The sequence below is a fragment of the Haliotis rufescens genome, unplaced genomic scaffold (genome assembly GCF_023055435.1).
Source record: "Haliotis rufescens isolate VD_foot unplaced genomic scaffold, xgHalRufe1.0.p SCAF_112, whole genome shotgun sequence".
NCBI classification, from domain to species: Eukaryota; Metazoa; Mollusca; class Gastropoda; order Lepetellida; family Haliotidae; genus Haliotis; species Haliotis rufescens.
The window spans coordinates 579258-606559 of record NW_025963794.1 but is presented as its reverse complement, the minus strand read 5'-3'; the positions used below and the strand labels follow the sequence as shown (position 1 = coordinate 606559).

The following is a 27302-nucleotide window of genomic DNA, read 5'->3' as shown; positions in this document are numbered from 1 at the left end:
TCAAAGTAAACATTTCTGAAATATTCCGACTCAATTACTTGAAAGTTTCGATACTTGCATATCTGACAGATCTATTGATCTTCCACTCTGCTCAAGTCTTTGATGCAGACCCATCTAATGATATTTGAAGAAAGTATTAGTTAAAAATTAAAACACCTGATCAAAGGATTGAGTTTTCAGCAAACTTGCCAGATTAAAAGTACACCTCAATGGGACATGATGATTCTGAGTGAGTTCTTCACCACGACAATCAAGCCATGTTCCAATATGACCATAAAAAAGGACAAAACATTTGCATGAAAATTAACATACACTCTGTGGATTTTCCATCAGTGTTCTTATGAATAAACGCTCTTCTAGAATATCATTCTTCTTGAAACTGAAGAAAACCTGACGTGACAAATTATCATAGACTTGTATTTTTTACTAAGTTTGTCTCTCTCAGTGTATGTATGAGAGGGGAGGTCACCCTAACACGCCTGGGAGCACAGAAAGGTCAGGGCAGTTTTCTACTGGTATCTTGAGATGTGGAGTGTGTTTGTATCTCCATGCAAGAGTCCCCAGGGCTAGACCCTGGCAGTGCGTTTCCACACTTAGCCTGGCGGTAGTCTTCAGGGGGAACTATTTTGCCTTGAAGTATATTCTTCCAAGAATGTCAATAAGAGATTCATATAGGTTCCTCCAGTAGGCCGACCCTCCTTCACTGCGGAACTCCAGCAGTAATTACCACCAGTTCCATCAGTCAACCTAGCATCAAACTAACACCAACCTACCACTTATTCTGCACATTGATTCTTGTTACTTATGAGTGTGACACTTGAATCTATTTGCTCATTTGAATCAAATCAATTTCAATGTTTAAATCAATTAACTATCTGAATATAATGAATATTTATAAGGTCTGGTACAACAATTTTGAAATTTTTAAGATTGACCCTATATGACAAGCTTTCTTCTCCTCCAATCCTCATGCACTCCTGGACTTGATATTTCCCCTTCGGGGCCAGTCTTGCATATGTCTTGACACATTTCCTTCACTGGTAATGCCTGCCCCTACTATGTCCTACTCTTCTACCTTCTCCTCATAGGACTTCTTCTTTTGCCTTCTCCTCCAAACCTTCTGTTCCAATCACATTGACCCTTTCCTAACGCCACATCTGCCCTTTACCTCCCTTTCCAAACCGATGGTTCCTTCTCCCACACACTTCCCCATGCTAACCTTCTTCACTTTCAGTTTCTTTTCCATCCCAAACCATCATCACAAATTCCTTCCCTCTTCCATTCAGCCCTCCATGCATCTCACAACACATCACTCTCCATGTCGCCACCCTCCATACTTCCCACTCCTTCTCCATGTCGCCACCCTCCATCCTCCCATCTTCTTCTCCATCCCTCCATACTTCCCACCCCTCCTTCTCCATCCCTCCATACTTCCCACCCCTCCTTCTCCATGTCGCCACCCTCCATACTTCCCACTCCTTCTCCATGTCGCCACCCTCCATCCTCCCATCTTCTTCCCTCCATACTTCCCACCCCTCCTTCTCCATCCCTCCATACTTCCCACCCCTCCTTCTCCATGTCGCCACCCTCCATCCTCCCATCTTCTTCTCCATCCCTCCATACTTCCCACCCCTCCTTCTCCATCCCTCCATACTTCCCACCCCTCCTTCTCCATCCCTCCATACTTCCCACCCCTCCTTCTCCATGTCGCCAACCTCCATCCTCCCATCTTCTTCTCCATCCCTCCATACTTCCCACCCCTCCATACTTCCCACCCCTCCTTCTCCATCCCTCCATACTTACCACCCCTCCATACTTCCCACCCCTCCTTCTCCATCCCTCCATACTTCCCACCCCTCCATACTTCCCACCCCTCCTTCTCCATGTCGCCGCCCTCCATCCTCCCATCTTCTTCTCCATCCCTCCATACTTCCCACCCCTCCTTCTCCATGTCACCACCTCCATACTTCCCACTCCCTCCATACTTCCCACTCCTTCTCCATGTCGCCACCCTCCATACTTCCCACTCCCTCCATACTTTCCACTTCTTCTCCATGTCCCCACCCTCCAATCTTCTTCTCCATCCCTCCATACTTCCCTCTCATCCTATCCCCATGTCGCCACCCTCCATTCCCTCACTGCCCATCCTTCCCCATCCCATCTCCCCCTTCATTCGATGGTCCACACCCTCTATTTCCCATTCAGCCCTTTATTCAACTCACCAGTCTGTCCTTCGGCTTTGTCTGTAGAGGTGCAGTGGACTGTGCAGTGGCTTCTTCAAATGATTGTACTGATTTAAGTTCCGCTGCCTCCAGATCACCTGGCTACAAACAGAATACACACACTCAACACATGGCTTGACAAAGTGAGTTTTTCATTTTAAGGCTGAAATAAACACATTCAAGTGGTGTATCCATGATTGCAAGTCAAGTCAGAAAGTCAGAAGTTTGACAAGCCCTGGATAAAAATCGAAATTCCTTTACAAATCGTGAAAGTTTTTAACCTTTTAACCATAAAAACATCAAAATTGGACATTAATTACAATAAATTAGCAACTAGCTAACTTAAAATTGTTATGTCTATATGTATATTTTCATACATTTTATTTTTATTCATATATTTTTATTATCCCACTATAGCATTTGTTTCTTTTCAACTTTTTAAATAAACTTGCTGAAGCATAGTTTTTATGTCTACATTGTCCAAGTCCTCAACCCTTGCAACTCAAGTTTTGGCTTCGCAACATTTAAATCAAGAAACATGCAAATAATCCTGATCATCGTTTCCCTGAAGACACTCGAGTTGTAACAAGTGTCAACGGCACAAAGCTTTTACTGACACATCATGACCAGGCTCTTAATTCTGTTGCATTGATCATAACTGGGAGATAAATTTGCCCCGGATTGGGGGGCAGTACGGCTGACTTCAGCAGTGAACTGGTCCTAACGACTCTTGTAGACAAGTCGGTGTGATTGTATCGCTCCTGGGAATCGGTTCTATGTTGCCTAATGTCAGAAGGGGAATGAAGGGAGCTAAATCAGTGATTGTAATATTTGTCCATTCAGTTGAGGTACAAGACATTTGGAAACCATGGATTTGATCATGCTAAAATTTTGATGGCCGAATCAACTGACTGCAAGACATATATTTAGACAGGCAATTATGTTTGTGTTTAATAAAATTGAAGTTTGATAGATGATGTATCTGACATATTCATATTCTTCTTCCTGGGTGACCAGATGTCTGGAATTCACAGTACAGTGAGTGAGTGAGTGAGTATGGTTTTGCGCCGCTTTTAGCAATATTCCAGCAATATCAAGCCGGGGGACACCAGAAATGGGCTTCACACAATGTACCCATATTGGGAATCGAACCCGTGTCTTCGGCGTGACGAGCGAAAGCTTTAACCACTAGGCTATCCGACCGCCCCTCACAGTACACAGCTGCATCCTACAGGCTTGCAAAAACCTCTGAGTTTGGTTCCGAATCGCTGTTCACTCTTAATATGTTACTAGGTTTCTCAGTACCATATCCATGCTCGTGTGTTTCACCAAAGTGAGAGATGAACGTCTCAGACCTGCATCACTTTGGGCTTTCCAATCACATGAATGTGTACCAGAATCCAATGATAATGGGTTCGAAACCCCATTCCTCTGATTCTTGGTTTGTCAGCACTTTATCCGTGCTCATGGGTTTTACAAATTGGTGAAGTTGTGTCCACCATCAGTAAGTCTTTTTGGTCTTTTCTTCTTGAAGCCGACACGATACAACTGAAATACTGTTCGAAGTGGTGCGAAACCAACTCACTTACTCCGAGTCCAGAGACTTTTACACCGCTTTTATCTTTCTAAATTGATATTTATGAATGTATCATTGAAAATGAGTGGTGCACCAGGTGTCCCCAAAAAGGGTAAGCATTTCCTGCTCTACCAGTAGCACCCGCTCCTCACACAATTTACATTAAAAAGTAACTGTTTATTTGTTGCCTGTGATGTCCAAATGACTTTCAAATATTTGTGAGTTGTTCATAGTTGGAAACAATCGAAGTGACACAATTTGATTGACGATAACTTAATGTAGAGAGTTTGTTTGTTGTTTAACCCCACACTCAGCAATATTACAGCTATATGACGGCGGTCTGTAAATAATCAAGTCTGGACCAGACAATCCAGTGATAGACATCATGAGCATGGATCCAAGCAATTGGGATATGATGACATGCATCAACCAAATCAGCGAGTCTGACTACCCGATCCCATTAGTCGCCACTTACGACAAGCACAGTCGCCTTTTACGACAAACTCGGGTTGCTGAAGACCTATTCTACCCTGGATCTTCACGGGTCTAAAGTATAGAGATAAGAGTTCAAGTCAATGAGGTTTTACTTTACTGTAGACTCGTTGGCAAAACAGATCAGGCATTTGTTGATAATGATAATTTGTTTGACAATGTAATAAACAAACAAGATTAGTAACATTCCCAAATCAGTGTGTTAAGGAGCCTATTAGTACAAGAAACAGGAAGAACTTTGGTTCAAGCATTGACGATAAAGTTGCAAAAATATGAAATGTAATGAAACCAATGTTAGCAATACTATATCCACACACCCCTCCTTCCACCAAGCTGTGCAGACTAACATTAACCATCCCCTTAGTAGCATCAAACCACTCATAAACCAACAAAACTATTCATGAACATGTTACCATGGTGAATATAGGCGTCGGCTTATCTCACAATACTGAATGACATTTTCATAAAATAAGATTTTGGGAAAGCAGGAAATACAAATATAAATAACTAGGATGTGAATAAACACTTACACATATAATACTGTAATAGACGTAATAAGCGCCCAGGGCGCTCTCAAAATTAGAAAGAGGGGGCTCTTATTAGAATATTATTTTGGTGAAAAAAACAGAGTTGAAAGATAAATTTCGTGGTTAAGGCTGACAGCCTGAAATGTTTATGTACGACATATATTTTTCCAGAATTTAATTGCCCATAATTGAGGGTGCATATAACACACGAGTGCGTATTATACACGAATAAATAAGTCTTGTATACATTGATCAATCAGAAGGGGTTCTAATAGCGATTGTTCACTAGCCATTATATAAGCAAATATCGCTGTGGGCGCTTATAAGAGTGGGGCGCTTATTACGTCGAATATGGTATGCAATATTTTGAGAATGAAAAGTGAAAGACAAGACATATGCCTCTTGAAAGATTTAATGACGTTTTAAAGAATTTAAGGATACCCACAGCTTAAGATAATTCTAGTTCGCTTTCAAACTGGATGCCAAATTCTAAATGACACAACAACAGTTTAGACACTGACTTATGTTATTCACTATCTAACATGTTCATGAACCAAATAATGCTTTCAAAGCCATTAATATCGTATGTTCTGGTATACCATTCCATACTCAAGGTAAGGTTCTGTGACTGTCAATGTATACAGTATGGTCCTGTACACCCTTCTACAAGTCCCTACTCAAATTATGCTCTGTGGCGAAGTCAATGCGTGCAATATGGTCCTGTATACCTCTCTACAAGTCCACACTCACGGTAATGCTCTGGGACTATGTCATTGAATGATAAAAAGGGTGAGTGTGTCAGTGTGTGAAACTCCTGCTGTGACAAATGTCATTATGTTACTTATCATAAACTGTCTCTGAAGTTCCACATCATATATGCATTAGAAACAAAGTTTTATCAATTTCCACATTAACAGTAATAATTGATATTTTTATACCATCAATAATAGATATTACCCATTGAATATATGTTTGGGCCAGAAAGGCTGGAGCCTAATACTAATTCCCAGAATGAAAGGAGCACAAACCTTTTGGGTATATAATGGTTGAACTTCACCCAAAAATTAATATTTGATGAATAAGGCCTGCTTTCTGTTCACCAAACCATCTTTGAGTATAAACTGTGGTGCTGCCAAGTTGACATTCCTGCCCAACACAGCCGCTTAATGACAGCCGTAGTGCTTTAACCAGCAGCCAACATCCTAATATGCACAAAACAAAGATTCCCATCACATGACACGTGATTGGTCATAGCCAATGAAACAGTCTTCCCAAATGGTCCCTCTACCATGGTTTATCCACTTTACAAGTAGCTGCATCTATCCTCCCCTCTCTTCTCCATCCCTCCATACTTCCCACCCCTCCTTCTCCATGCCTCCATACTTCCCACCCCTCCTTCTCCATGTCGCCCCCCTCCATCCTCCCCTCTCTTCTCCATCCCTCCATACTTCCCATTCCTCCATCTCTAATCCACAGCAACATGAAAGGGGTATTGGGGACATCTTGTCCCGGAAGACAAGGGGACAAGACCTGGAGAGCTAGCTTTCCATCATGAACTATTTAAAAGACCAGCATTTATGTGCTTCCTCAACTCGATGAAAATTTAGGTGAGTAATTAAGTTGGCTTCACTACAGTCTCTGAAGTAGTTGGAAGCTAGGAAAAGCTTAGCTAATTATTCTGTTGCTTGAATCTATGTAAACATTATCAGCAAGACTCAGAGTCTAATTTGGTGGAACTTCTGCATGAATTTGATTGCTTTTTTATGTCCTGGAAAGCAAACAACCATCCAACCCTTCTTCAATCATACAGATCGCTATTTAATCTATGGACAACTCATTATCTGCAACAATAGAGTAGGGAGTGAGGGGAGGTGAAATGGGGTTTAATGTTGGTTCAAAATTATTGCACTTATATAACAACGTGCATACACTGTGTATGTGTGTGCTTGTTGTCAACTATGCAGGTTTTATAGTGCTGGCCCAATGAGATACCTTGCCACAGTTTAACATGGATCCCCTACTCAGACACAGTATACTGACTCTAAGCTGTCCTTGTTTTGTCCCCATCATGCCCAGACCAGAACAGGGTAACAAGTACCATCTTTGGGTACGACACGGCCGGGGATCGAACCACCAACCTTCTGCTCTCCGGGCAGACACTCTATCCACTAGACCATGGAGGCGTGCTCAGAGAACATGAATTCCCCTAGTCACTTATGTCCTTACTTGTCAAGAATGATGCACAACGTTCAAAAACTTGAAAATGAATATTTGTCAATAGCCTTTACAGCCTAATACACTCATGCTATACTTGGCTAATGTGGCAGGTGCTGAATATTAACTTATCAAAAACATCAGAAGATGTGGATGTTTTTCAGATGAAAATTTGCATCATTAACTTTAGACATTCACAAGCAGCATAAATTTTCAATAAAACATACTCCAATAATTAAAGGCCAAACACCTTAATGTTGAAAGGCTAAACATGTTCCAATGATTAAAGACTAAACATGCTCCTATGGAAAAAGCTAAAATGCAACAGAAATGTTAGCAGCTAAATGAAGTACAACTCAAACGAGTGGTAGGGACTTGTACAAGAGTATAGAGGCTGTAGGTTATCTTGGAGGACCCTGTATGATATTACCTGGGTAGCTGTAGTGATTTTCTCCACAACCTGGAACAGGCGGTTTAAGCCCCATTGCACACGTTCATATACATCAAGGCAAATTTATCTGTTACAAGGAAATAAACTCAGTGACCCAGTACTGGATTCGGCAAGACTGACAAAATGGCTACAGGAGTTTGAGTGTTTTGAAAAGTAGGATATGAGTTTGATATGTGTCTGAAATGATATCATCTGACCAATCGTAAAGAAACACTTCCTCACTTACACTAATCTATTCAGATTCCGTAAGAGCGAGTTATTTGTATCTAATGACAGCTATATTTGTATTGATTCTAAAAAGAAATTCTGCAGTTAAATGAATGAAAGTTTAATGACTGTATAAAGTAATGGCAGAGGTTCTAGAACACCAAAGGAAAAAGCATCGAGTACTTACACATGCAGAATCTGAAAGACTTTGGACAACAAACGTAACAGGAGTGGTTGCATTGCGGATAATCTCGACAGCCTCGTCATGTGATGCATCGCGTACGTCAACACCGTTCACCTGAATAGAAAACATTCATCTGTTAGTTCTGCAAATGGGAGGCAGCTAGTTTGACCACAGTGAAACCCTTGAAGGGAAGACACTAGGGACAAATCATCTGCTAATAAGGGTCAACTAGTTTGACCACAGTAAAGGGGACAAGTTAGATACCATTCAAAAACACCTTGTTTTCCTGCTAACTCAATCAGTCCAACATGTTAAGTTCACTGAAGACAAAAATAGGTCCAGTATCAACAAGAACATTTGAGCGGGTGACCACTGACCTTCCACTCTCCGGGTACAGTGAGTGAGTGAGTTGGGTTTAGCGCCGCTTTCAACAGTATTCCAGTTATATCACAGCGTGTCAGTTTAATGTCGGAAGAAAGCCTGAAGTGATGCAGGTCTCAGACATTTACCACTTCGATGAAACCCACGAGCATGGTATGGTGCTGATAAACCCAAAAATATAATCGGGGCGAACCGGGATTCAAACCAACAATCATAGGTTTCTAAGTTTCCCTAGGGATGCAAATCTGCACAGCGAATCGTGGCACCTTAGACGACTGGGCCACCCGTGCCCCCCTCTTCGGGTAGATGCAGTCACAGGGAATAAGATGGCACAGACCTCATGTCACTAGTATAAGTATTGACATACATTCTCAACTGAATTCTGTACCATGTGATGAGTTTCAAAAATACTTAATAATATTCCAAGTAACAAATTATGTAATGTAGGTCATAATATAGCAATACTATACTGAAAGTATGTAATGAACGATGAAATCATGATATTGTTGAGGTTCTGCAATTGTCCCCACCATCCCAGTGAATTTGATCGTTTGTTTGTTTAACACCAAATACTCCAGTAATTTGACGGAGGTCTGTAAATGATCAAGTCTGGACCAGACAATCCAGTGATTGACATCATGAGCATCAATAATAGGATACAATGACATGCATCAACCAAGTCAGCGAGTCTGACCACTCGATCCCATTGTCGCCTTTTACGGCAAGCCTGGGTTGCTGAAGACCTATTCTACCCCCGATCTCCACAGGTCCAACCCCAGCGACTACATACCTCAAGAATGCGATCCCCTGTTTTGAGAGTACCGTTCCTGCCAGCAGGACTGTTCTCCACGACATGTTTGATGAAGATCCCCGTGATGGTGTGCTCCTCTGAGACATGGAACAAGTCCACACGGCCCCCTGGGAAAAATACACACCATTCATACAGTCAGGGAATAAGTACATGCATTGCAGACCACATGTTAGTCCACCATGATCAGTCACAATACAAACTGTATACCAATAGAAATTTGCAGCTTTAAACATCTATACATCTTTAATACATTTGATTTGTCATGTTAATTTGTCAGGTTCTATAAAAGAAGAGGATGAGTAGTAAACCAACACAAAACGATCAGAAACATCCAGTGATTAATGACAGAAGGATCATCTGCATAAAGACAAAGTAATTCAAAAGAGATGAAATTAACACGGTTAATACTGGTACTTGTAAGAACTGACAACCGACATAGAAGTTACTGTGATGGTGGCTACATCATTTTGACCTTGACATGACCCATAACATTAATCAGTTCTTGAATTGCTTAACAATGTTTTCCAGGCGTAACAGATCTTGAGAATCTTGTTTCCCACTGAAACCTATTTTCTGTGACTATGGTTGTAAAGAGATAGCTACTATTATCCAATTTATATTGATACCAAAACAGTTCACTGGCTACAGAAATTCCCCTGGCATTTGATCAGAATGCCTTCCTTATGTGGGAGGTTAATTATATTCTACAGTGGTATCGCAGGTAATTGTGTCAAAAAGTCAGACAAGAAATGTTCAAACACATCTTGATTAGATTTCTGACAAACATAAACTTAGTTAGAAAGAAGCAAAATATAAAATATGTTCTTTTCACCTCAAATTTGTGGTATCATTAGTCCCAAGGTGGAACAAAAATATGCGGAACTAATTCCATACAATTCCATTAATCAGCGAGTGGTTGCCATTGTGGCTTGTGTGTGGAGACACTGACAAGATACACGCATGTTGTTGTCTGAGTACTGACAGAACACACGTAAGTAGTTGTCTGAGTACTGACAGAACACGTAAGTAGTTGTCTGAGTACTGACAAGATACACGTAAGTAGTTGTCTGAGTACTGACAGAACACGTAAGTAGTTGTCTGAGTACTGACAGAACACACGTAAGTAGTTGTCTGAGTACTGACAGAACACACGTAGGTAGTTGTCTGAGTACTGACAGAACACACGTAAGTAGTTGTCTGAGTACTGACAGAAAACACGTAAGTAGTTGTCTGAGTACTGACAGAACACACGTAAGTAGTTGTCTGAGTACTGACAGAACACACGTAAGTAGTTGTCTGAGTACTGACAGAAAACACGTAAGTAGTTGTCTGAGTACTGACAGAAAACACGTAAGTAGTTGTCTGAGTACTGACAGAACACACGTAAGTAGTTGTCTGAGTACTGACAGAAAACACGTAAGTAGTTGTCCCAGCACTGACAAGATACACGTAAGTAGCTGTCCCAGCACTGACAAGATATACGATATATATGAGTGAATGAAGACCACAGCTCTGACACGGCAATAGAATTAACAAAGTCACAATTGGACAATATAAAAGATAATTTCAGTTTGATGTGAGGTATTGTCAGACAAATAGCCCATGTGAGGTCTTAGGGCACATACTTAACATCTGGACAGCAGCATATTAATGGGGACATTGTACTTCACAGATATTTCTCCTCCAAGAAACTGAACCTTTACCTTATCCAAACCAAGCTACTACAAGACCACCTATCCACCCTTAAGGACAGTGAGGGTCTATGCCTCATGATAAGCCTATGCTAGGTATTTGACCAATATTGACTGCAGAAAACGCCTACACATTCTTAAGGGCAGAACCCTGATTGGAAAATGTGGCAACTGATGCTGATGACAAGTGCATGTTGATGGACAATCCTGAAGGGACTGACAGCAGCTAGGTGGAACTGGACTCATATTAAGGCTGGTGCCCTCGGGATTAAAGTACAAAACTGTGCCCATGTTCAGTTGTGAGATTTCCTGAAGTGCAAGATCTTTCTGCAATACATTCCATGGCCTTCTTGTGGAGTTATTGATTAAACGTCCTCGAAACTCTGGTGATATAACATGATTCTTCTGTATAATCAAAGCCAGCACTTTCCGTCCAACCAAACTGGCCACTAAAGGCCTTTCTCTAATCTTGTTGCACACATTATTGAACTGTATGAGACATGAATATCCCGTTTCCTTAATGACTAAACAATAGATAGCAAACTCTTCTCGTTGTGTTCACATCAAGGGCAAATGATCTCGTTATCATTGTGGGTGTGGTTATCAATTAGCAATTTACATCAGCGGAGTCTTCCAGAATCAATAGCTCATCGAGATACAGTGGAGGATTGGGGATGCTGGTCACAGAAGATCAAGATAACTAGATTGCTGGTTTAATGTATATATGACAGATTTGTTAACTGGGCCATTGGCAAGCACATCTATAGTATAACTACTGCCTAAATACATTAGTGCCTATATGACATGGTGTTCATGATGCTCAAGTAGGGTTGAGGCCTTTGTCTCATTCTGTTGAGTGAGTGAGTGAGTGCATAGTTTCTTATATCCAAGTCATGAATATTCCAGCTATGTCATAACTGCTTGTAAGTATATTGTTTGTCTTGTTTGTTGTGGTCATCGCAGCCAGCAATATTCCAGCTTTATCACAACTGCTTGTAAACTGTATCTTGTTTGTCCTGTTTGTTGTGGTCATGGCAACCAGCAATATTCCAGCTTTATCACAACTGCTTGTAAACTGTATCTTGTTTGTTGTGGTCATCACAGCCAGCAATATTCCAGCTTTATCACAACTGCTTGTAAACTGTATCTTGTTTGTTGTGGTCATCGCAACCAGCAATATTCCAGCTTTATCACAACTGCTTGTAAGTATATTGTTTGTCTTGCTTGTTGTGTAACATCGCAACCAGCAATATTCCAGCTACTTGATGGCTGAATGTAACTAACAAGTCAAACCTGTGATTGATAGTATGAGCAGCTTCCAAACCATCAGGGGAAGATTATACACACTCAACCAAGTCCCCAAGCCAGACCACACGATCTAGTCACCGTGTATGACCAGCACAGACTCCTAGGGACCTAATCTAACTCACATTTCACACACACGTCTTATCAGTAATTTAGTCTAACCCAAACAGTGGTCGATGGCATGAGGAACAATCCAAAACCTTGGTGTATGATGACTATCAAGAAGTTCACATGTGACAATACAGTAAGTAAGTTGGATTTAACGCTGCTTTGAACAGTGTTCCAGTTATATCACGGCATGTCAGCTTTGTGTGGGAGGATTCAGGTTGCAGACATTTACCACTTTGGTGAAACCCACAAGCATGGGCATGCTGCTGACAAACCTTGAAACATAATCAGGGAGATCAGGATTCGAACCCATAATCAGAGGTTCCTTGCACCCAAAAGAAGCAACTCTGCACAGTGAATTGTGTTGCCTTAGACAACTGGGCCACCCAGGTCCCTTGTGACAATATAAACCTAATCCTCCTCCTCAACATCGCATCTGACAAGCATGTAGCACTGGGAAGACTTCAAAGCACTGACAGTGACAAACACTGCGAGATGAACACACTCACTGGATACAATCCAAACACTGACACTAACAGGATTGGAAATGGTGAGCTGGGCATGGCATCTATAGAGGCTCCATAACATGGCTTTCAAAAGTATTTCAGTTATATCACAGTGGACCTGTGAAGATCCAGGTTAGAGTAGGTCTCCAGCAACCCAGGCTTGCCATCAATTGTGACTATGCTTGTCGTAAGAGGCGACTAACGGGATCGGGTGGTCAGGCTCGCTGACTTGGTTGATGCATGTCATCATATCCCAATTGCTTGGATCGATGCTCATGATGTCACTCACTGAATTGTCTGGTCCAGACTCGATTATTTACAGACTAACGTCATATAGCTGGAATATTGCTGTGTGCGGCGATAAACAACAAACAAACAAACAACAGACATCGCAGTGTGTCAGGTGAGTGTGGGAGGAAAGCCTGACATGTCGGCTGTAGATGGCCACCACTGTGACGAAACCCTGGTACAGTGCTGCAGACACTGGGTAAATCTGGGATTATAACCACATCCGCCAGTAAATGTCCGCAGTCTTGTGACTATTCTCAGAGCCTTCAAGGCTACTAGACCATACTCCTGCTCTTTAATAATGAGGTGATACTTTATTGTCTGATCCCTCTTCTAGTGTATGGTCCACAGATTAAAATAAAATTCTTGTACTCATAAAGATTGAAAATGGATGCAGTTTATAAAAAGTTTATACAGAGCATGCATGCTACTATTTCATAATTTGATACCACCAAAATATTTAATCTGTACATAATCATTTAAAAACTACAATACACTGTTAAATAATTCATCATTTTCTAGCGCTAGCATTTGATTTCAGTTTGGGAATCCTTATCTATTATTAACAAACAGCTTCTGAGCATGTTCAGTCGTACGTTACTTGTCGTAGAGTACTGTATCTAATTCTTGACATTTGGGACCCCCATTTCTTAAAACGGACCCCTACAATGAAAGGTTTTGAGTACCCTGGACCACCCAAATAAATATACCATGAAAATCCCTGACATCTACATAAAAACCTTGAATATTATCAGACATGGAGGGACTGGAGGCACAGACTACATGGGGACAACCAGCCTCTTCCATGGGGAGGGCTGATGAAGCATCTGCATCTGCAGCTATTGTTGGGTGGGGCTGTGACACAGCAGTGAATCCATGGACAACACACTGGAAGGAAGTCATCACGGTTTCTGTCTATCATGCAAACACATGGATTGGACCATGATGACCTCCACTTTAGGGAAACAAAATTAAGTTGATTTGGAGAAAGGATTGATAATAGAAGTGAGAACTGGATCTTGAGCTTCAGCCTCGTTCCACACAGCTATTTCTGCAATGTGTCTGCTTAAGTTGCAGCAGTCGTAGAGAAAGCTGTGTGAAGTATGCCTTGGAACTGATGGTGGGACTTGGGGAATGGATCGTATGGGTGGGGCGTCTAGTGCTAAGACCTAGGTGTGGCCTCGTCTAGTGCTGGGACCTGGGTGTTGCCCCGTCTATTGCTGGGGCCTGGGGGGGGGACCCAGTCTAGTGCTGGGGCCTGGGTGTGGCCCCGTCTAGTGCTGGGACCTGGGTGAGGCCCAGTCTAGGGGTCTGGGTGTGGCCCCATCTAGTGCTAAGGCTTGGGTTGGGCCTGGTCTAGTGCTGGGACCTGGTTGATGTTTGCTGGAGTAGGTACATGATAGAGAGATTCTATTCTTTTAATTGTAAACACAAGAATCAGTAGGTTAACTAATAAGTCAACTTTCAAAGACACCTACCCAGAAATAGTCTAAAATAATATAATTAAACAAAAAATGATATCCTGACAATCAGACGAGATGGTCTATAAACTCTGCAATGTCTGTATGCCCTCTAACATGGCTTCTATATGGCTGAATGACATACAGAAGACATATACAGCAGGAACAGAATGTGTAACATGTCAACCAACAGCAGGCACAGGAATCATGAATAAATGTTGTCTAACACATCATAGACATGACAAGGTTGACATTGATAATATAATTCTAAATGAAAATAACCTTACTAACTTCATGTGGAAAATGGCCATGATAAACAAATGTTGACTGGAGTTTGAATCGTGCTTACAGCCTATGTATACTACTCCAAGAAAGTTAAGGATCACATATTTTTCAAAGAACTATAGTAAATCTGTCTTGCCTTCACACATTTACTTTTGCAATATGAAAGAATCGTGTGATCCTTAACTTTTGTAATCAGAATATATTCCTGGCCTTGCTGTGGTGTTAGGGATGTATTGAAATGAAACAACTTAAAACTGATATAGATTCTATGAAAACATCAAACATTTCTGGACAACAATTTTGTTTTGTTTGTAGCGACATTTGTGGATACCTCTTGCCTGTTCAAGTTATATTCACCTGATGAGTGAGTGAGTATGTTTTACGCCGCTTTTAGCAATATTCCAGCAATATCACGGCGGGGGACACCAGAAATGGGCTTCACACATTGTACCCATGTCGGGAATCGAACCAGGGTCTTTGGCGTGACGAGCGAACGCTTTAACCACTAGGCTACCCGACCGCCCCATTCACCTGATGCAGGGGCAAGAAACTATGCTACAAACAAAAACCAAGTTACTATCCATTTAAAGTTCCATGTCTTCATGTTCTTCCAACTTCTAAATACCTTAAAGACCTAATATCTATTCTACATTGACTCCTACACAATACGCCATTAGGCCACAAAACACTTCAATGTAATGTGTAGAGAAATTGGTTAGCAATCATATACAGTTCAAGTTTGCATATTGCGAATACAGATCCACAGCATAAACACAGGGATGGGAGTAAAAACAATCATTTGCCTCCAAGTACCAAGACAAAGGCACCATGAATATTAAATGTATGGAAGACACTTAATGCTTTGTCAGTTACAGCATCAATTTTGATGAGATATCAATCTTATCTTATTTGAGTTGAAACTTTTCAAAATTTAATTTCTCAGATGGGAAAACTGGAAAAACTATCAATTTGTTAGACAAATTCATTCAGCTTAAATATTGGCTTGCTTCCAACATGGCCACAACTCAAATAAATTAATTTAATTTAAACTGTATAAATAGATTTTTAAAAAAAGGCTGAGGCATTTCTTTGAAGAACAATTTATCAAGTTTTGGATCGACGATCTGCATTAACAAGATATACAAACAAGATCTGTGACTGTGTGATGGGGTCAGTGATAGGAGAGAGTCACATGTCATACATATAAGCTCAGTCTACAGCCAAGGAGACACAAGTTGGGACACATCAGAGATATGTAGGCATCAGCACAATCTAACATACCATTTTTACCTCCATTATATGTGTCGGTGGAATTTTCATTTCTGTACCATTTGTCTAATGTGTCAAATAAAGTATGGAATAATTAGTTGTATATTGTCATGTGGAAAACAGTTTCATAAAGCACATGCTGTTGAATCCAGTTGTCATGAAGTTGTTGTTGTTGAGTCAGTCAAGATAGTGCAAAAGCGTTTTCATTCAAAAGATTACAAATCTTTCAGCCTCCATTCTTTCATATTAAGGCAGCTATGATACTTCTCATTGGAAACATGTACTATGAATCAATGCATACAAAAGCATATCTTAGGAACATGATTAGGGACGGTGACTTGGAATAATTTAAAAAAAATGACAACTGGATACCACAGCTAACAGTATCTTATGATGAAAGAAAACATAGAGAAATACAGAACAAATTCTCAAATCAAAACAAATAAATTCCAACTTCAATGAAAATTACCAAAATACAATGCTACAATCTCAATCATTCCATAACAGATGCAATGCAAGCAATGTTCCACACAACTGATTCTACTCACCAACAATACTGATGCCCAGACTTCTGCCAGGTTCCCGGACAAGTTCCACGGTGCGGGCTGGCCCCCAGGCATGGTTCCCGGCCGCGGGAGACCCGTCTGATGCCAGGGACTTCTGTCTGGGGGACATCTGCTGGACCGTGGACAGCTGGACTGGGACCACCTCCGCTGGAGAGGAGGGTGCGGGGGACGGGGAAGATGGCGGGCTAACCGCTGACAGGGTCCTCCTAGGTGAAGATGATAATGTTGCACTGAAGAACAAAGAAATCTTTACTCCGAAACTGTTTTCTAACTCATCGTATAAGATCAACTTCGTGTTACAAAGAAGACTTCAGTCCTGGTCAAGACAACCGGAGTCAAGAATGCAGACTTGCACATGGCCTACTTGATATAAAGAATGATTTGACAGCGTTGATATAAATACAATTTTGCAAACATAATTAGTTTTAATATTCTATTACAAATCTGCTTTTATTTTATCCCAATCTTGACAAATAAGTTTATACTATCTCGTGCCATTATTAAACCCATCCAATTTTAATTCAATTACTGAAGGATTGTTTAAACATGAAGCAACTGATGACCAAAACCTAAAAACAGTTAATTAAGATTTCAACATAGCCTCCAATTCTAATCCATACGTCATGCGACTATGGGTTGTCACCTTTCAAATGTAAAATTATTTCCTATTCCATTATGAACAACCGTAATATCTTTTTATTCCAAACTATGAAATAGCCCCACAAATTATATTTTATGACCAAAATGATGGAACTATGAATTATTCAGCAAGGTCACCTGGGCATCGATTGTGTAACAGTCCCACTGCTGATCTTGCACAATTTCAGTTTACCGGTACATGCGCAATAGACTCATAATGTGCAACATTGCAGATTCAAGCAGCAAAAGTAATTGATCTGGACGTAGCTTCTGTGTTTAATGCATCATTGCCTGGCCCACAGTAAAATGTTGTAATGAGATCGATATCAAATTTTCTCATGGCTTTCGTGAACTTTATTACTTGAAGGAAATTACTACATTGGGAACAAAATCAAACAAACCAGTTCCCTGCTGGAAACATGATGAAGACATTTCAATTTTTGTGCATCGTTAGTTCAATTGGACACACAACCTTCAAATTTGAATGATTTTACCTTTGGGAATGGGAATCAAAGCAATCCTTTACCCTTGTGTGATTATCATTAACTACCGACTTGCATGCATACCAACACTGACCTTTTCTTCATACACATATTAGGTTAAGATATCCGGCCAATTATTGTAACGATTTAACAAAGTAATATGGCCACCAAACTTGGATTGCAAATGACAAATCCACATACAAAATTCATAACTGTGAACACATATGCAAAGATTGCTAAAATAAATATAAAAAAAAAGAAAACAATTAACTTCATGATGCATTTAAATTTCTTCTCAAGAACAGGAAAACTTCAAAATGACACGAAATGACAACCGATTCCAGCAAGCAGTATGGGTATTTATAGCCATCATGAACAAAGTAAACTTTCAACTGTCTCATCCAGACACAAAACCAACAAAGTCAGGAGGCGACAAGTGATGCGAGAACTGAAATGATGTAGTGTTCCAGATTGTCTGTATGACAGAGAGGTCATGCTGGAGAGAGAGAAGGAGAAGAGCAAATTGGACAGAAAGGAACAGACGTACAGAAGTACGGAACCTGTTCATACGTCTTGCTTCGCTGACACGTTTCTCCAGAAGCTGCCGCCTGCAAGTGGACAACCTATTTAACACTACCATGCACTACTGCCCTCACGACTTACCAACAGACCATTCACGCATGCAGCTGTCACTGGACATTTAGCAACTAAGACACACATTCTTAATTCTCTGCTTTATAAATAGGACTCCTACTATGGCAAAATTACATTTAAATAAAAAATTTAACCATGCAGTTATGTATGTTACTGAATTGTATTTGAAAAATTTCAATATTTTCAAATGAATAACAACTATGTTTTGGAAAATATTTCTAGGTTTTTCTGCTTGTCTTTCTTCACAGAAATGTAAAAGGAAAACCTCAAAATGTGGTTTTAAAACTCAGCTGTTCATAATTTTCAGCTATTCTTGGCCATGAATGTACTGAGCTGTGATTCGGAAGGTTCTAAGGTCCTCCCAGATGTACTAGATGTCATAGCATGACAGATTAACAATAGCAATATCAAAGAATCGCATGTTCTTTAACTTCTTTTGAGTAGCAGGTGAGATTTACTATAGTAATGTCACTGAATCGCATGTACTTTTGCTTCTTTTGAGTAGCATGACAGATTAACTATAGTAATGTTAAAGAAACAGGTGTTGCTTAACTTCTTTTAAGTAGCATGATAGATTAACTTTAGTAATGTTAAAGAATCGCGTGTTCTTTAACTACTTTTGAGTAGTATGACAGATTAACTATAGTAATGTTAACGAACCGTGTTCTTTAACTAGTTTTGAGTAGCATGACAGATTAACTGTGGTAGTGTTAAAGAAACAGGTGTTGTTTAACTTCTTTTGAGTAGTATATTGCCAAAATGACTCATCTGGACACACCCAAACCCGGTCACAACTTAACAAACAAGATTCTCTGTTCATCCATTTGGACACAAAAAAAGTCCTGCCTACATTTCCTATGTAATGAGTTTTCAGGATACAAGTGTCTGGGTGTAGTGATTGTTAGGCTCTTGCCTTGCATGTCAGTAGCAGACTGGTGCAGACTCAACACATACTATTATCTCACTGGCCCCGGAGTGTAATGAATGGTCTGTCCCAACCCTAGGAAGTCCGGGACCACTAGAGGCACATAAGAACACTCAACCACATCACATGGCTACTTGAGATTATCAACTATTTTCTTTCTCAGTCTGGCCAGTTTTTTCTTTGCCTTCCAGGTGATTCTTTTCTAAATGCAAAGGAAATAAAAAAGAACTGTCTTTGATTGAAAGTATGCTCAACCAAATCCCTTATTGTGGTTTTGATTTTTTTAACAAACTAAGCAAACTTATTCAGTTTAACATATTGTTTTTTCAAGATTGCTAACTTTCTTCAAGTTATTTTTTCTAACTGACCCATACCCCAGTGAACTTTTCCCCCCTTTGTTTGCTTCCAGCCAAAATCCATAGATTGATAAAAACTTGCTTTCAGAAAAACCTGGACTAACAAAGTTAAGAGAAAGATTTCCACAGTGGCAGCATACAGGTTGGATAGTGTCAGTGTTTGGCTGAGGACTTCAAGGGCAGAGTGGGCATTCTACCACTGGGGCTTGTCAAGTTCATGACATGCAAGGTTTCAACTGGGAATGTCTTACTTGGAGATGTTTCAACATTTGCAGCCAAAATGTAGTGTTTTCAATACAAGAGACTGGATTTGAAATGCTGTCCTTGATTGTCTTGACAAATGGGATGAAAATGCATTACCTTGGCGATGGCATACTGGGCTTATGGGAAGGGCTGCACTCCAGGCTGCGATTGGTCAGAGTCTCCTGGTAGGCTGCGACATCAGCACTTGGGATATAGGTGAAACTGAAATAGAGAGGACACATTAGCTGTGACATCAGCAGAAGCGTCAAACCTCTTGGTTTCATCAATGGTGGACACAATCATTTGAAGTTTCAGCTTCACTGGTCCAGTGGTCTGGTGATGATGTTTACAGAGCACAGAGCTGAGGTTGGTGATGATGTTTACAGAGCACAGAGCTGAGGTCGGTGATGATGTTTACAGAGCACAGAGCTGAGGTTGGTGATGATGTTTACAGAGCTCATTTTGAGAGAATTAAGAGCTTGGACAATGGTCAACTCAAGGTCCACATACCATATACAAGGTAACATATACCATGAGCGCTGCTACTAACAGCACACATACCAAATATCACTTCAATTAGAAAATAAATGGCCGTGCAGTGGACATAAATAGCTTTTACAATATGGCTGCAATGGTGGTGGCCATATTACAAATTGGATTCAAACCTCTTGAAAACATTCTGAGGAGGTAAAAGTGGATGCATTTTGAGTGAATATAGGAGCATTTTTAAAAGGTAAAGGTCAAACTTTAAACTATCACATTCCACTAGTAATCATGCCATATTTCATTACATTTTGATCAAAACTGGCTGAGTACTGGCCATAGATAGTCTTTTCAATGTAACTTCCCCTTGAACAAAATCAGGTGTAATCAAAGGTGGGAAGTATGTGAAGTCCAAGCTTCACTTGTCCAGAGGTTGCTGAGGAGAAGATGTTTACAGACGAAGCCAACTCTGACGCCATCACTGATGCCAGATCCTGGACAAGCAGGTCATGACATAAGTTCAATTGACTTTCAGAAAAGCTAAATGCTAAAACGGTATTGCAGACTTGAATACATATCAGTGGAAACTCCTATCCAAGTTTTGGGTAGCATAGTTATATGACAAAGTAGCAGATATAGCACATCATCCCGACTCAAGCTTGACATCAGTGAATGAAGGTGAGCTTCTGTACCTCAGTACCAAGAGTATTCTCTCAGACAAACAATTCCCATTCCTTTCTTTTGTGTTCAACCTTCTGTAAGCAAGAGCTACAAATCAAACTAACAGGTCCAGATCTAACCATAAGGTTAAATAGACTGATTCAGTTTGTTGCAAAAATATAATGAAAGTGAAATAAATGAAGTTATGTGCAGAGGGATCTGTGATCAAAGCAAAATCAAATGGTTTTCTTTCCAGGATTAAGTGAAGAAGTGAGCATGGTTTTATGTTGCTTTTAGCAGTATACCATCAATAGCATAGCTGGGGGACACTGGAGATGGGCTTCACGCATTGAACCGATGTGGTGAATTTAACCAGGGTTGTCAGCGTAACCAGCAAACGCTTTGACCACGAGGTTACTCCACTGCCCTACAGGATGACAATGCAAGTCTCATGATTGAGCCGTCATCATGACATCAGTGAGGTAGGAATTTGTCCGGAGCACACAAACCACAGACAGATAGTGAGAGCATTGATTTCTGCTCTCAGGGTAGACCAACATTCTACATTGATTCCGCACCACCATTGCACACACTGAGACTCCTACTTGCTTTATCGAGGCCACAATGTCTGTTGATTCAAATTCTCGTTTCGATACTGCAGAACACATTCATACATTAAAACCTCTTTGGTCAGGACTCATTAATCTGGAAAACCCGCCTTCAGGACGATGACTTCGTGGAATGCTTACATGTTTACCAAGTGACAGTGCACTGTAACCTTGATTCATTAATCAGAAAGTTGTTAATCTGGGCGATTCTTGTCCATACACGCAGCTTTTCACTGTACCGTATTCATGGTAATAAGCGTCCAGGGTGCTCTCAAAATTAGAAATAGGGGGCTCTTATTAGAATAAAATTTTGGTGAAAAAAAGAAAAGAGTTGAAATGATACAAAAGAAAGGTCTGTGCATATTATAATGACAGATATATATTTTCCAGAATTTAATTGCCCATAATTAAGGGTGCATATAACACATGAGTGCGTATTATACACGAATAAATAAGTCTTGGGTACATTGATCAATCGGAAGGGGTGCTAATTGGGATTGTTCACGAGCCAATAATTAGCAAATATCGCCATGGGCGCTTATTAGAGCGGGGCGCATATTACGTCGAATGCGGTATAATGAATCCCCATACACAAATGGAATTAATAGCAACTTTTTTTATTGATTTTTTTCACTTAAAGCACAAACATGAGTAAGTAAAATGGGCTTTTATTTGCAAATGAATTATCATTTTTTAGGTCATTTCATATACACTCATGATGTTTCAGACAACAGTTATGAAACAAAAGTATGGGACAATAGTGTATAATTATGTTCTGAAAACAGCATGAGGCAGATTATGAAATGGACAAAGCATGTCTGATTTATACAGGACTAATCTTGTAGGCAGATGCACTGCTTCAGTATATCATTTAAATACCCAGGCTGGCAACTGTATCGCTGATCTATCCCAGCCATGAATTTGTCATCCCCTTACATATAGACAAGAGCTGTTAGGGCCTGTGATTGAATGTATGCATACAGACTCATTACAAATAGAATCCATCAATATTTCATGAACCTTTTTTCCACTTAAGCAGTGTATTTCCCTCCGAATTCTTGAAAGAGGTCATAGTCATCTCCGAGACTTGTAATTTCCATTCCATTAGAACCATTCTGAATGGCTGCTAGCATTGAGCAGCACATGAATCACCCACCATGTTGAAGAGAGTTTGAATTAACTTGGCTTTGAACTGAAGTTTAGTTGTATAATGCCTTGTCAGCTTAATGTAGGAGGAATCCCAGAGCGACATAGTTTGTAGACATTTCCCACTTTGTGAAACTTCAAGCATGGGTATAACAAAAGTAAGGATCATCATTGAAGGAAGAGCCAGAATTCAAACCCCGGGAGATGGTGTAGGTCAGAGGGAGGTGGTGTAGGTCAGAGGAGGTGGTGTAGGTCAGAGGGAGGTGGTGTAGGTCAGAGGAGGTGGTGTAGGTCAGAGGGAGGTGGTGTAGGTCAGAGGAGGTGGTGTAGGTCAGAGGAGGTGGTGTAGGTCAGAGGGAGGTGGTGTAGGTCAGAGGAGGTGGTGTAGGTCAGAGGGAGGTGGTGTAGGTCAGAGAGTGGTGGTGTAGGTCAGAGGGAGGTGGTGTAGGTCAGAGGGAGGTGGTGTAGGTCAGAGGAGGTGGTGTAGGTCAGAGGAGGTGGTGTAGGTCAGAGAGTGGTGGTGTAGGTCAGAGGGAGGTGGTGTAGGTCAGAGGGAGGTGGTGTAGGTCAGAGGAGGTGGTGTAGGTCAGAGGGAGGTGGTGTAGGTCAGAGAGTGGTGGTGTAGGTCAGAGGGAGGTGGTGTAGGTCAGAGGGAGGTGGTGTAGGTCAGAGGGAGGTGGTGTAGGTCAGAGGGAGGTGGTGTAGGTCAGAGAGTGGTGGTGTAGGTCAGAGGGAGGTGGTGTAGGTCAGAGGGAGGTGGTGTAGGTCAGAGAGAGGTGGTGTAGGTCAGAGGGTGGTGGTGTAGGTCAGAGGGTGGTGGTGTAGGTCAGAGGGAGGTGGTGTAGGTCAGAGGGTGGTGGTGTAGGTCAGAGGGAGGTGGTGTAGGTCAGAGGGTGGTGTTGTAGGTCAGAGAGTGTTGGTGTAGGTCAGAGGGTGGTGGTGTAGGTCAGAGGGTGGTGGTGTAGGTCAGAGGGTAGTGTTGTAGGTCAGAGGGAGGTGGTGTAGGTCAGAGAGTGTTGGTGTAGGTCAGAGGGTGGTGGTGTAGGTCAGAGGGTGGTGGTGTAGGTCAGAGGGAGGTGGTGTAGGTCAGAGGGTGGTGGTGTAGGTCAGAGGGAGGTGGTGTAGGTCAGAGGGAGGTGGTGTAGGTCAGAGGGTGGTGGTGTAGGTCAGAGGGTGGTGGTGTAGGTCAGAGGGAGGTGGTGTAGGTCAGAGGGAGGTGGTGTAGGTCAGAGGGTGGTGATGTAGGTCAGAGGGAGGTGGTGTAGGTCAGAGGGTGGTGGTGTAGGTCAGAGGGAGGTGGTGTAGGTCAGAAGGAGGTGGTGTAGGTCAGAGGGTAGTGGTGTAGGTCAGAGGGTGGTGGTGTAGGTCAGAGGGAGGTGGTGTAGGTCAGAGGGTGGTGGTGTAGGTCAGAAGGTGGTGATGTAGGTCAGAGGGAGGTGGTGTAGGTCAGAGGGAGGTGGTGTAGGTCAGAGGGTAGTGTTGTAGGTCAGAGGGAGGTGGTGTAGGTCAGAGGGTGGTGGTGTAGGTCAGAGGGAGGTGGTGTAGGTCAGAGGGAGGTGGTGTAGGTCAGAGGATGGTGGTGTAGGTCAGAGGGTATTGTTGTAGGTCAGCGGGTAGTGGTGTAGGTCAGAGGGTAGTGGTGTAGGTCAGAGGGTAGTGGTGTAGGTCATGGGGTGGTGTAGGTCAGAGGGTGGTGGTGTAGGTCAGAGGGTAGTGGTGTAGGTCAGAGGGTAGTGGTGTAGGTCATGGGGTGGTGTAGGTCAGAGAGTGGTGGTGTAGGTCAGAGGATGGTGGTGTAGGTCAGAGGGTAGTGGTGTAGGTCAGAGAGTGGTGGTGTAGGTCAGAGGGTGGTGGTGTAGGTCAGAGAGTGGTGGTGTAGGTCAGAGGGAGGTGGTGTAGGTCAGAGAGTGGTGGTGTAGGTCAGAGGGAGGTTGTGTAGGTCAGAGGGTGGTGGTGTAGGTCAGAGAGTGGTGGTGTAGGTCAGAGGGAGGTGGTGTAGGTCAGAGAGTGGTGGTGTAGGTCAGAGGGAGGTTGTGTAGGTCAGAGGGTGGTGGTGTAGGTCAGAGGGTGGTGGTGTAGGTCAGAGAGTGGTGGTGTAGGTCAGAGGGAGGTGGTGTAGGTCAGAGGGAGGTGGTGTAGGTTAGAGGGTGGTGGTGTAGGTCAGAGGGAGGTGGTGTAGGTATGAGGGAGGTGGTGTAGGTTAGAGGGTGGTGGTGTAGGTTAGAGGGTGGTGGTGTAGGTCAGAGGGTGGTGGTGTAGGTCAGAGGGAGGTGGTGTAGGTCAGAGGGAGGTGGTGTAGGTATGAGGGAGGTGGTGTAGGTTAGAGGGTGGTGGTGTAGGTTAGAGGGTGGTGGTGTAAGTTAGAGGGTGGTGGTGTAGGTTAGAGGGTGGTGGTGTAGGTCAGAGGGAGGTGGTGTATGTCAGAGGGTGGTGGTGTAGGTCAGAGGGTGGAGGTGTAGGTCAGAGGTCAGAGGGTGGAGGTGGAGGTCAGAGGGTGGAGGTGTAGGTCAGAGGGTAGACCGATGCAAGAATGTGCTGCTGTATACTGTCTTCCATTAAACTATGTCTATAGTCTAGTGGATAGAGTGCCTGCCCATAGAACAAAGACTTGTGGTTCAATCCCAAGCCATATCACACCAAAAGACTTATTACCCTGATCTTAGTCGACACCAGTACAAGCACACCCACGCACACACACGCATGCATGCACATTGCGATGCAAGAGCAATACCCTTGAGCACAACTTTAACCTCATTTCACCTCACCACACATTACCATAAATTGTTGTCATTGTATGGCTCTGACCTCCTTGACAACATGGAAGCATGACTGTATCCGCAGTGCTACGACACTCTGACAAACAACACAGACAAGGGCTCTCTGCTTCACCTGAATCAAGTGAGTGGGTGGCTTGGTGAGTGGGGATTAACGCCACTTTGAACAGTGTTTCAGTATTTCATTGCTTGTCAGCTTGATGTGGGAGGGAAGCCCAAAGGGATACAAGTCTAAGACATTTATCACGTGTTAAAACCCATGAGCAGGGTATGGTGCAGACATTCGTACCTAGATTTCTCATCATGGAGATTCTTGGATTGCAACCCATGATTAGCAGATTCTGGCATGACCAATGCCCACAGGTCTATACAGCACACCACAGTGCCTCAGACAAAGGGTTACCTGTGTCTTAATCACAGGTGTTCTTGTGAAACATTAATCACAGGTGTTTTTGTGCAAAGTTAATCACAGATGTTCTTGTGAAACATTAATCACATGTGTTCTTGTGAAACGTTAATCACATGTTTCTTGTGAAACATTAATCACGGGTGTTCTTGTGCAAAGTTAATCACATGTTCTTGTGAAACGTTTATCACAGGTGTTCTTGTGCAAAGTTAATCATGAGTGTTCTTGTGAAACGTTTATCACAGGTGTTCTTGTGAAATGTTAATCACATGTTCTTGTGAAACATTAATCACAGGTGTCCTTGAGATGAAGAACGAGGTCTTCTTGTACTTACAAAGGAGGATGCACTGGTACAAGCAATTAGCTCGTGGATTGAAACAAAAGCCACACACTCAATTTCAGAATATGGTACAATTCACAGTTCAACCCTTATAATCCAGATGGTACAATTTCCACTGAAATCCTACGGATTAACAATTTTCCAAATTTGTGAATAATGTTCCCTTGGACATACAAGTCTCCACTTCCACCAGTTATCCAGAAGACCTGTGAAGATTCCGGGGTAGAATAGGTCTTCAGCAACCCATACTTGCCGTAAAAGGTGACTATGCTTGTCGTAAAAGGTGACTAACGGCATCGGGTGGTCAGGCTCGCTGACTTGGTTGATGCATGTCATCAATCCCAATTGCGTGGATCGATGCTCATGATATCAATCACTGGATTGTCTGGTCCAGACTCGATTATTTACAGACCACCGTCATATAGCTGGAATATTGCTGAGTGCGGCGTTAAACAAGAAACCAAACAAAAAACAAAAAAGCTATCCAGAAGGCAGGGTGCCTGGACTGATCTGGGTCTCACTGTAGTAACATAGATTAGAGTGAGTGAGTGAGTGAGTTGGGTTTAACGCCGCTAATAACAGTATTCCAGTTATATCACGGCATGTCAGCTTATTGTGGGAGGAAAGCCCGAAGTGATGCAGGTCTCAGACGTTTACCACTTCGGAGAAACCCACGAGCATGGATATGGTGCTGAGAAACCTAGAAACATAATTCGGGTGAACAGGGATTCGAACCCACAATCATAGGTTTCTGGCGTGCCCAAGGGACGCATCTCTGCATAGCAAATCGCGGCGCCTTAGACGACTGGGCCACCCGTGCCCCCTACATAAATTAGAACGTAGGTCAATTGCACTCAGTCAGCAAACAGTCAAGGTAAAGTATGGAAATCAATTCAAATGGACTTGCATATGCAAGGCAGTACCATGACTAATCCATTGAATCACCCAGCAGTGTAGCCGGGTACCCGGTAGAATGAGATTCTAACGTGACTGTTGAGCACTGTTAACCTTCTTGCACCTCAAAAGCAGCTTGGGTTGTATAA

General features: G+C 42.1%; 1 protein-coding gene across 1 annotated transcript in view; it reads right to left on the bottom strand.

The window, feature by feature from the left end:
- LOC124134560 (multiple PDZ domain protein-like) overlaps positions 1-27302 on the bottom strand; it is a 314294-nt gene that overhangs the window by 50452 nt on the left and 236540 nt on the right. Inside the window, exons 22-28 of the mRNA XM_048393058.1 lie at positions 19960-20064; positions 16526-16773; positions 15990-16043; positions 9045-9172; positions 7877-7987; positions 7462-7491; positions 2223-2324 (exon numbers count right to left, since the gene is read on the bottom strand). Of these exons, the coding sequence (XP_048249015.1) occupies positions 2223-2324; positions 7462-7491; positions 7877-7987; positions 9045-9172; positions 15990-16043; positions 16526-16773; positions 19960-20064 (778 nt within the window). The remainder of the gene's footprint in view (positions 1-2222; positions 2325-7461; positions 7492-7876; positions 7988-9044; positions 9173-15989; positions 16044-16525; positions 16774-19959; positions 20065-27302) is intronic.